Source organism: Culex quinquefasciatus, chromosome 3 (genome assembly GCF_015732765.1).
Source record: "Culex quinquefasciatus strain JHB chromosome 3, VPISU_Cqui_1.0_pri_paternal, whole genome shotgun sequence".
In the NCBI taxonomy this organism is placed as follows: domain Eukaryota; kingdom Metazoa; phylum Arthropoda; class Insecta; order Diptera; family Culicidae; genus Culex; species Culex quinquefasciatus.
In genome coordinates, this window is record NC_051863.1 from 126872450 (window position 1) to 126884306 (window position 11857).

At 41.0% G+C, this 11857-nt stretch overlaps 2 protein-coding genes across 4 annotated transcripts in view; both read right to left on the reverse strand.

Annotated features, from left to right (window-relative positions):
- Positions 1-971: 971 nt before the first annotated feature.
- LOC6047313 (clavesin-1) overlaps positions 972-11857 on the reverse strand; it is a 21442-nt gene continuing 10556 nt past the window's right edge. Inside the window, exons 1-3 of one of the 3 annotated variants that reach the window (XM_038263121.1) lie at positions 11098-11206; positions 1361-2153; positions 972-1304 (exon numbers count right to left, since the gene is read on the reverse strand). In XM_038263121.1, coding sequence (XP_038119049.1) covers positions 1050-1304; positions 1361-2089 — 984 coding nt within the window. In that variant the 5' untranslated portion in view covers positions 2090-2153; positions 11098-11206 and the 3' untranslated portion in view covers positions 972-1049. Of the gene's footprint in view, positions 1305-1360; positions 2154-2354; positions 2463-11097; positions 11207-11857 lie in introns of those variants that run through there. The other 2 variants (XM_038263123.1, XM_038263122.1) reach the window with 2 other exon arrangements.
- LOC6052008 (clavesin-1) overlaps positions 11616-11857 on the reverse strand; it is a 12365-nt gene continuing 12123 nt past the window's right edge. The window contains exon 3 of the mRNA XM_038263124.1: positions 11616-11819. Coding sequence (XP_038119052.1) covers positions 11718-11819 — 102 coding nt within the window. The 3' untranslated portion in view covers positions 11616-11717. The remainder of the gene's footprint in view (positions 11820-11857) is intronic.

Consider the following 11857-nt stretch of genomic DNA (forward strand, 5'->3'; position numbering starts at 1 on the left):
ATAGGGTTTTAGTACCCAATTTGAAAATTTCAAATTTCAGACTAGGGACTCGTAATCGGGCTTTAGTGGACGAAATTTGGTGCTTCAAATTGCAAGAGGTAGTTTTTTTTTGTATTTTTGGTCAAAAAATGTCAATAAAAAAGATGAAAACTATGTATATTTTGAACACATATTGATGAAACTTGTTCAGTAGAGATTCTTACAAAATAAAATAGCAATTTTATAAAAATAGTTGTTGATAAACTAATGTTTTGATAAGTTTTACTTAAAAAACTAACTTCAAACCAATTTTTAATTTAAACTAACTAAACAAAGTTATCAGAAGTTCAAAGTTGTCACAAACTGGCTAGAGGTACTAGTATTTGACACAGAAACAACATTTGATAAATAAATTCACTTAAATCGATCAGATTTTGTACTTTTACTAGGGGTACGGACAATTATTTGACCTCTTTTTTTAACTTTTTTCAGTAAACTATTTTTGTATTTTTTAAGAAAAAGTTTTTTGCAAATCCAATGACAGTGTCTTAAAGAAGACATTCTGCCGCGTCGATTGATGATTGATTGATGTTTTGTACCACAAACATTTTCCGTACGGCGGGGGTGATACGGACAAATATTTGACTCACTGTAGTTTTGAAGCTGGATCTCGAGCGTGTAACGGAAAAGCCAATCCAATCATTTTTGGTGTTATTTGAAATAGAAAATTCATAAATTGTCTTATTCAAATATTATGTGTTGAAATCTTACTGAACTAATCACTCCAAAATTTAGATTTGTATTACCCCGATTGGGTCCAAACATTAGGTTTAAATTGTTGTTTTATTGTTCAGAACGATAAACCTTATTTTTCTGATCGTAATATGTTGTCCCGCGAATTATTTATTTTCATATTTTTTTTTTTAAAGCTGTCGCCCTTTTGAAAATTTACTCCGGAAGTATTTTCTCACAAATAATCTCAGAATCACAGGTTGAGAACAATCCATCTAACATTTGATGATCTTTATTCTCCACTGCAATCATTACCACGCACCCTCAAATCGATCCCCCTAATCAACCTGCAGCTTTCTGAACGACCCAATCGCACCCGATTCCAGCTCGAGGTCCGACGACTCCTGCCAGTACTCGGAATCCTTCGTCACTTCCAGCTCCATTTCGTCGTTCGCCAAAAGCTGCGGACGCAACTCCCGGCAGCGATCCTTGAAGTCCGCCACCAACTTTTCCATTGGAACGCTTCCACCGTACTCCTTCGGCAGCAGGCTCTTGTCCACCCTGGCGTACAGCTCGTCCCAGCTTTGATGGAACTGTGGGAAAAGTGAGTTATTTAGGGAGTCTAAGGGTGGAATGTAAGGGCACTTACGAAGATTCGATTCCTTAGCTTTTCGCTGGTCAGCTTCATCACCAAGTTGATGGCCGTGGTCAGCAGGGATGGGGCGTTTATAAAGTGCATCTCCTGAGCCCGCACGGGAGTGGCGTTGGCCGAAACGTTCACCTGCAGCCGGATGTCGTTGACGCCCACCAGGTTCACGTGGGCCATTGTAAGTCCGCTGAAGTCGAGCACCGACACGAACCCACCGCACTGAAACTCGTTCGAATCGTTGAGGACTTCCATTAGCAGGAAGTGAGCCCGGGACAGTTGATGCACGGTGAACCGTTCCGCGTCCACGTCTTTGGCCGTGGAGAAGATCACCGTGCGTCCCTTGGCGTCCCGTTCAGGCATGGGGACCAGAAATCCCGATCCAATTAGCGCTCCAAATTCCGGATCTTCCACGTCCAGCCGCTCGAAGTACTTTCGGTGCAGCATTCGAACCGCCAGGTAGCGTTCCAGCTGCTTGGAAGCGTTGATGAAGTTGTACTTTTTCGTCCGCAGGAAGCGCAACAGGAACGGAGCGTCCGTACGTACTCGCCGGATGTGGGGATGTTTGGCGATCCAATCGCGGAGTTGGGCCAACGACTGCTGGCGCAGGTCGGGCGTTTCTCGGATGTACTTTTCGGCGAGACCACGGAAGAAGTCGTCCATTTCGGCCAGATCGTCGTCGTACTTTGCGGGGGCTTTGTCCAGCCAGGAGGTCGGAAGTTCCTTCGGCATGGTTGCGGTGTAGTTCTGTTCTGATGCTCGACACTGACTGAGGTGCAGTGTGAGGAGCTTGTGGCTATTTAAAAACGTAAAGTTGGCGAAGATGTGAGCCCTTTTTACAGACGTTATTTGGTCGAGTCATGATCTGGAATTTCTTGTTAGAGTTGTAAAGTTTTATAGGCTTGGGTGCTGCACCGATATTGTGTAATTTTGGAGTTTCAAAATAATAAAAACACTAATTACAATATTTCATTTTCCAAACGAAGAAGATACGTACTCCACTTTTGCACAGAAGAATTTTAGATGTTTAATAAAAATGTACACAAATTATCAAAAAATACAGCCAAACATGAGTCGGTTAACTTCTAGTAAGAGCATCAGCTTCCTATATCTGAAAAATACTTATATTAAATTATCTGGATATACAGAATCACAGCTTAAACCTAATTTTCTTATGACAAATTAAAAAATGTTTGTTTTTTTTTTTCACGTAAACTTCGTCTAGTATTTCAGGGTTGAGGCTACAAAAGCGTGCAGAGAGACTGTAAAAAAGATTAAAGATATCTACTGCTGCTGTGTTTCCCCTTCTTTTTACGCTATCACGAGAAGCACTAAAAGTTAGCTGAACTGTTCTAGTAGTCCTTTTTTGTTGATTGTTTAATCTTGTGTATATAAAGTAGCCGGTTTTAGTCTACTTCAATGTCAGAGAAAAAAAACGTTTCCGTCGAGATCCTTGTAGCTGTTAATTTCCTATTCCGTTAGTTTTAATTCATTCAAGCTATTTGAAATTTTTGTTTTTGCAGATTTGCAAAACATTTTTTGCTGAAGTTTTTTTTAATTAAGTACCAGTATTTGTTCCAAGAATGGATGACACCATCTAGGCCCTTAATAACTTGAGTTACTGTACTGGTCAAACGTTTATGACATTGGACGATTTCTTCCACCTCACTCAACGTTCAATTGGCTGGCGTTCGCTGGGGATTTGACCAAATCCTTTGAAATGTTAAGCATAAGTAGTCTGGAAATCTACTATCAAATGTCTTTTGAAAAACTTTGGTCAGCTTTGAATATCAGCGTTTTACAGAAATAGTATAGTTGTTTTCCTCAACACGCTGAATTTGTGATTTTGATTTATCTAATTTTGGTTTGCTCAAGAAAGCTGATTAAAGAATATTTCTTAAATTATTTGATTAAGATTATTTTCATCTGCAGGTCCTACCCCCATGGAGTTTCAGGTTTGTGATTGTCCACTAGGCCGTCCCAAAAAATGAAAAGTTGTCAAATCTTCGGTGCTCACCCCTAGAATGATAGATTATGATGTCAGGAACAATGTTTTCATACAACAAAAAATTCCCAAAAATGGTTTACAACTCGCGCGCGGAGCTTGAATGAAAAAAGTGCATTTTTCGAGTATTTTTCAGAAATGCGCGTGACAATCATACTAAAGTCATTCAAATTTGGTCGCCTTGGGCTTCAAGTGATAGTTTAATGTCCCCTGAACAAATTCCTGTATAGACACAGTCCATAAAAGCTTTCAAAAATCACTCCCCAAAACCAGCCAAAAAATGTTGCAGCCAAAACTAATGCATTCAGCTTATAGGAAATTTAACGGAGATCATTTTGCTTTTTTTAACATTCAATTTATGTCCACGCAAAGCCAAAAAAAGTTACCCATTAGAGCTTTATTTGTTCATATCTAGGAGAGCACATAGCAGTACTTTTAGAAAATCTCATGTTTTTTCATGAAATTTTATTAACAAATATCGTTTTTGAGCGAACAAAATAAATATATCCAAAATATATGCCTTCCCGTTTGTAATCATAGTAGCCAATGTTTTATGCTAAAAACGCTTATATACCAAGAATTTTGAAAATTCGTCACTTTTTGTGCACTAAAATGCAAATATCTCGACTTTGCGTGGACATAAATTGAATGTTAAAAAAACAAAATGATCTCCGTTAAATTTCCTATAAGCTGAATGCATTAGTTTTGGATGCAAAATTTTTTGGCTGGTTTTGGGAAGTGATTTTTGAAATTTTTTGGCTAAAAAATACAATTTTGCTCCCTAAAACGCCCTGCTATGCCCAAACACAAGCTTTTATGAACTATGTCTATACAGTAATTGGTTCAGGGGACATTAAACTATCACTTGAAGCCCAAGGCGACCAAATTTGAATGACTTTAGTATGATTGTCACGCGCATTTCTGAAAAATACTCGAAAAATGCACTTTTTTCATTCAAGCTCCGCGCGCGAGTTGTAAACCATTTTTGGGAATTTACATATTTGAGATTAGGACTTGGTACGCCCACCGGAGTCATTTTTGTTACATTTTAATAACAATGCATGAGTAATTCTCTGAGATTTCATTCATTCGATTTTTTTGTATTTTTTAATCCGACTGAAACTTATTTGGTGCCTTTGGTATGCCCAAAGAAGCCATTTTTCATCATTAGTTTGTCCGTATAATTTTCCATGCAAATTTGGCAGCTGTCCATACAAAAATGATGATTAAAAATTCAAAAATCTTCTGAAGGATTTTTATCGATTTGATGTCTTCGCATTCAATATTGCGTCTTTTGAAGTGTTAGTCTTGAATTAAAAAAATAGTATACTATTTTCGAAAAATTTCACGAATGTTTCATATTTTAGAATTGAAAATCGGACCATTAGTTGCTGAGATAGCGGCATTAGAAATTGGCTAATTGTTTGGGTGAGACTTTAAAAAATATCATTGAATAACTGCAACTATTTTCAAAAAAGTTACCTAAAAATGGCTATTACATATTCGTAGAGAATTGCTCGCATGCGATTAACGAGGCGCTATTAAACCTTTTTACTTACTTGCACGAATCAGTGATATACGGCTGAGAACCTCTGTTTTAAATGCGTTCATTTAGTATTAAAAAAACGTGTGGACTATTGTTAGGCGTTTCAGACACCTCAAACTTGCAGATAAAATGAATTGGTAATACAAACTTTAATTTTTTATTTGAAATTGAGTAGTCTTATAAGGTAAGAAACGACTTAATGGTCAATACAATATATTTAAGTTGATTGGATCGAATTGCTATAATTTTTTCAATGGTCAATAATACAGCCAAATACAGTCTAATATCGATTATCCGTAGTTTTGATTATTTGAAGGTTTGTGTGGGACTTCGTATAATCGAATCACGAACAAAAAAGTTTTTCCGTATATTTTTATTTCCTTGCTTTTAACATGAAACTCGCACTCTGCGATCAATTTTCAGCAAAATTTTGTTTACATTTTGAAATTAGGTGAATATCCTGCGAAATAATAGTTTTATAATTGTCCGTTTTTGGATATCTTGTGACGGAGGGGTGGTATGACGCCTTCAATTTTTAAACATGCGAAGAAAGGTAAAACAATACTTTGAGTCTGAAATGGTATTGAGATGGACATTTGGTATCTAAGGGACTTTTATGCAAAAAATTTTTTGTTCTAAAATTTTGTAGAACATTATTACACTCTGAAAAATAACCCTGCAAAATAAGAAAATAACACGAAATTTAAAAATGGAATATTGTGATCTAAATGAAAAACCCTACCCCACCCTACCCTTATGGGTTAGAAAATTCCATTGAATTTCCCTTAAAAGCACACGTTCCTTTTTTTAACAGTTGAGCAATGAAAAATGGCAGAGTTTTAAAAACTTGTTTTGTGTTTTTTCGATGAAAAATACGATATTCTTAATTCGTTTAATTTTACAAAAAGTCCTTATGTCCCTATATCTTTGAACGAATTTATTACATTCATACCCGACCTCTTTATTCTTTCGTAGGAAATTTAATAAAAATCAATGCTGTCAATTAAAGCGCGTTTGGAGAGCCCTTATTTGTAATACCTTGAGGAAACATGAAGTGTTTACTGACATCAACTCCAAAAATGTCGTGTTGTGTTATTCAAAGTGATTTTTGTAGAATCCTTCCTAAATCTAGTCCAGACTGTGCACAGAAAATCGGAACTCGTGGTGTAGTGTTAAGTGTGGTTGCCTCTCACCCAGTCGGCCTGGGTTCCCTCAACAATCAAGCCTTTGGAAACCTAGTTTCGAGTAGGAATCTCGCAATCGAGAACTCCAAGGCAATGCTGTAGAACTGAGTGCTGAAAAGACAGAAGGCGTAACGTGATTTCCGAATGATCCCCACTGCTCCTCACTAATACAACTGAACTACAGCTGTAAACATAAACAAAGTAGAAGGCTTTGTTCAAGCTCAAGCGTGACATATGTTTTGCTGTTGAAGTGACTCGTTTTGAAACATTTAGGATCTGATGATACATATTAATGTTTTCGCTGAAAAATTAAGTTCTTCGTGCTTTTTTTTGTAGACTAAACGATGGGCGGTTAAAAGAGTCCTTCTTTGTTTTTAACGTGATGAAATATTGCGTCAGAAGTGGGGGAATTTCGTGAATCAGAAGAGCAACCGGATGGAAGTTACGAGATTATGTATCTTTGAAGCGCAGTGATAATACAGGAGTAAGATTATTCAATGTTATTTGGCAGGTGCCATTCACAGTTACTGATAATTCGTCTTAAAAAATTTGTAAACATAGGTTTTGAGTGAGACATAGCGCTTATGGAAATGTTAGCAACGAATTAAGACAATCTCGATTTCATCCCTTTTCTTAAGACTGACTCAAAAGCTCGACGCCCTCTACTTTTTTATTCCTGACAAAATAAATTATAGATCGATTACAATACTTGCCAATTCATGGCATAATTTTCCAAACAGTAAATTGGTTCCGCTTTGACAGTTCTAAATTGAAGCCGCTTTGCGGACAACTATTCTGCACCTAGCTGTAGAACGAGCAATTTATTTATTTTTATTCATCAGGTTCACATTTTTACACATTGTTTATGTAATATGTGCGTTCCGCTCCGACGAGAAGCCCCCGCTTACACGACCGTTCACTCAGGCGGTTGACAGATGAAAGAGGACGAGCCAGCTTGTGTCACACACACACTGTGGCGGGCCCACAGCTTGACTGCGAACGTCACATGCGTCACTCAGCATTGACAGTAGCACCGGTACAGGGATAGCGCAATCTTATATCCCATCCTCCTTCTACATTAAAAATATCCACGGTCATATTTCTTTCCAAAAACTAAGAATTGTTTGACATAACATTCACTATCAGAATGTGCAATGGTTATCATATAAAGGCATATCGTTTCATTACCCACTTAACACCCTGTTAAATGTTTTAAGTCGAGCAAAATAGTTATATCAAATCAATTATTCTACAGCTGCCGAAAAACCAATCCCGAGGCATTCGTAGTTAAGTAATTTCAGGAACTTTCTGCATGGTTAGAAAGTAATCTCATCCCAAAGCTGTATTTCATAGGTACGCGCTATCTTGGTTAGCATTCGTGCGAGTATATCACTCCGTGCCACGAAAACCTAAACAACAACAAACGAACAATGAATCGTGCCAGGAAAACATATACATAAACAAAGTTAGTTTCCATCGGAGTGATGGAGTCAGTAATAGCAATTTTGACAACAGCACCTAAATCCACTAAATCGTGAATAATTTAGTAGTACCATGTTTGCATCCTTCTAACACAAACCCAAAGATGAACGGCCAATAGCAAGAAAACTCTAGATAAAACCTATGTTTGGAACAGAAAAAAAAGTTTCCTGAACGGCCAACTAGCAATTATTGTCTGACAGACTTGTCATCAAATTTGTCTCAAATAAGACATACCCAAAATTTGTTTGCGTTCGTCCAACAGCGCCTCCGATTCCTTCGAGACAAATATCATTCCGGTTAAGTACCCAACATTTAGCCAAACATTCAGATTCTCGTAAGCAAAATATTATTGAGCACAACTTGCTGATTTTTTAACCGCGGTTTTTACGCAGCTATAATGTCCTGTCACTCACAGTGAAGGAGGAGTTTGATTTTATCCGGCGATAATCAAAAATAATTTTTTTGTAAATGTCAACAGCTTAGCTACTCGACTTAAACTGCGCAGAGGAGTGATGTCACAGTTATTCCATGGCAAGCTGGCGCAGGTTATGTTAGCTGAAAACACTTGCATCTTCTGTTGGGGCACCTGTGCAGAGTTTGGGGTCCGCTGCCAGCACTGTGAAGGTCAGCTGGCTTTCCCGCTAGGCTCTTCGTTGACAGCTTGTCTGTCACCATGGCACAACAGCCAAACCCAGAAAAGTTGGTCGTTTTTGGTCTGTTCACCAGACCGGTCATATCAGGCCGATTACCAGCTCAACTACCGCCTGGGACTCATGGTCGAATGTCAGTGGTTTTGGGCGTTCAACGCAACACGACTGGTCCTCACTCTTGTCCGGAAAGACGTTCACCTTACCTAGCAATCCTTTAGCGATTTGCAGCAAGCCTTCATAACGAGGAGGTGATGGTATTCGTTCGACTAGGAAAGTACGGTACTAGACCGGAGGACAAGGTCAGCCAAAGACAGACAACCACAACCACCGTTAACACCAGAGCCTTTTAACGGAAGAAGCCGAGCTTCAGATTATCGAGTGAGCAAACTGTGGACACGCCGTTGATCGCTCTCAATTGCATCGATGACGTCACATGTACATGGCTCGCAGCAGCAGCATTACCAAAGGTCACAATCATGCAACTTTGTTCCGCATCACATTTTCCAAACGTGGCTGTCTCCCGTGTTGTGTCAACACGCAAGCATGTGAACCAGTGAAGACCACATGCAGTCTTCGTAACACCAAGTCCACCGCTGCAGGAGAGATTCTCCGTTATACTGTTCTTGTCATCTGTATCAGTACAAGTTCGCGATCAGCAAAACTAGCAGAGAAAACCGTCAAAACACCTCGGAGAACATCCGACGGTCCAGCATAACCTCGATCCTTGAACAATCAACAGAAAGCTGAATCTTCAAGTTTTGATCACCTGATAGAATCGTATTCGCTTATTTGATCTACTTTGACCAGAAGTCTGCCGGAGCAGTTCAACCCGTACCATAGCTTCTAACAGGGGCGATGTTGGGACAACTGGACCAGAGCTTGGCATCACTTTCATCAACTGTGAAGGACCGCTCGCTTTCGTACTGGGATCTTCGTCAAAAGCTTTTCTGTCATCACTTGCGCCGTAGCACCTTCAGTCCAAGCTCCCGACGCACCTGGCAAACTTCTCATGACAGCCCATTCCGATGCCCTGATGGTGCTGATCTTGCTTTGTCGCAAGCTCGTTGAGATTGGATTTAGTTGGTACAGCGCTGAACTGGTAGGATGGGTTTTTTGAAGAGCAACTACTTATAAAGTTTTCGGTTATAGACCAGCATCCGTTGCACGTTCTCTAGTTTCGATTTTTTTAAATTCAACTGTTCCGAACATCAAGTATTCTTAAACAGGACAACGACATCTGAAATAGAACATTCCGCAAACGACGAGGATGAAGAATTGAATCGAATGTATTTAGCCAGCGGATTACTTAAGCGTCTCTCCACCATCTTCTTTCCTCGATCATTATAGCTTGTCGAGTCAAATGGAAATGTTCTTATTTTTTTTATATTCGTATTTTTCTTGTCGTTCCATTAACAATAGCTGAACTTTGTGATCGCCACTTTCAGGAAAGCATGATCAACCCTGATCTTACCTTTACTATACTTTCTCAAATTCACTCACAGGCTACGAAGGGTCCACCCACCAGAGACTGATAAATTATGGACGGTTTGCTCCTGGCTCCCTTTCTTGAAACGGTTCTCTCCAAGTTGGCTTTCCTTCCGGAATCTTCTCACACGTTTAATCTTGGAACTGTTTCTTTTTTTTAAACAACGGAACCGTTCCCTCCCTGGAAGCATTTCCTTCGGAAAGCATACTATAGGAGTGTCCATACCTGGCGTCTCATCAGGGGTTCGTTAACCACCAGAGCAATTTCCTCCTTGACGGCATTCCCTTCCGGAATGCACACTCAAGGAGTGTCCACCTCTGGCATCTCACCAGAGGTCCGTTTTATCTCGGAACTGTTTCCTCCTTGACGGCATTCCCTTCCGGAATGCACACTCAAGGAGTGTCCACCTCTGGCGTCTCACCAGAGGTCTGTTAAACACCGGAACAGTTTCCTCCTTGACGGCATTCCCTTCCGGAATGCACACTCAAGGAGTGTCCACCCCTGGCGTCTCACCAGGGGTCCGTTTTATCTCGGAACTGTTTCCTCCTTGACGGCATTCCCTACCGGAATGCACACTCAAGGAGTGTCCACCTCTGGCGTCTCACCAGAGGTCCGTTAAACACCGGAACAGTTTCCTCCTTGACGGCATTCCCGTCCGGAATGCACACTCAAGGAGTGTCCACCCCTGGCGTCTCACCAGGGGTCCGTTTTATCTCGGAACTGTTTCCTCCTTGACGGCATTCCCTACCGGAATGCACACTCAAGGAGTGTCCACCCCTGGCGTCTCACCAGAGGTCCGTTAAACACCGGAACAGTTTCCTCCTTGACGGCATTCCCTTCCGGAATGCACACTCAAGGAGTGTCCACCCCTGGCGTCTCACCAGGGGTCCGTTTCATCTCGGAACAGTTTCCTCCTTGACGGCATTCCATACCGGAATGCACACTCAAGGAGTGTCCACCCCTGGCGTCTCACCAGGGGTCCGTTTCATCTCGGAACAGTTTCTCCCTGACGGCATTCCCTTCCGGAATGCACACTCAAGAGTGTCCACCTGGCGTCTCACCAGGGTCCGTTTCATCTCGGAACAGTTTCCTCCTTGACGGCATTCCCTTCCGGAATGCACACTCAAGAGTGTCCACCCTGGCGTCTCACCAGGGTCCGTTTCATCTCGGAACAGTTTCCTCCTTGACGGCATTCCATACCGGAATGCACACTCAAGAGTGTCCACCCTGGCGTCTCACCAGGGGTCCGTTTCATCTCGGGACAGTTTCCTCCTTGACGGCATTCCTTCCGGAATGCACACTCAGGAGTGTCCAGCGTCTCACCAGGGGTCCGTTTTATCACGTTCTATTTTGCGGTTCCAAAATGCTCCGTTATCACTCTACTCACCATTCTCACTTTCACCTCTCGTCAACAAAACTTTTAAAACACTATTTTACCGTTGTTGGGGGCGTCTCGTAGGCAGAAAGGTTTGCTAAGAAAATTTACTTCCAACTGAAAAAATCAGTGGAAACCTGGCAGGATCGCCATTTGTGCGTTCCGCTCCGACGAGAAGCCCCGCTTACGACCGTTCACTCAGGCGGTTGACAGATGAAAGAGGACGAGCCAGCTTGTGTCACACACACACAATGTGGCGGGCCCACAGCTTGACTGCGAACGTCACATGCGTCACTCAGCATTGACAGTAGCACCGGTACAGGGATAGCGCAATCTTATATCCCACATAATATTAATCCAAATCGAGAATATTCAACCAACCAAATTTTCAACCTTCCCAAATTCAACATTTTTTTCTGTGTAGGTACATCATTTCACATAGGTTTCACAACTATTCTGCACCCAGGGTTTCACTGCTAATAATAACGCATCTCAATAGTCTGCAAAAAAAAAAAAAATGAAAAAAATAAATAGTCTGCACATTGCTCTATTTCATCAAGACAATGCTATCCAACTGATAAGATAACCCATATCACAATCTTCCGCGTGGTGCGCATAAACAAAATCTCCTTCTAGTCAATTTGCAGCTTCCTAAAACTCCCCACGGCTCCAGCGTCCACAATGTCTTTTCCACTGTGGGTTTGGTCCGTAGAGGAACCTCCTCCCAGCACGATTTCCATCCGGTCCAGCGCCAGCAACATGTCACGCTTGG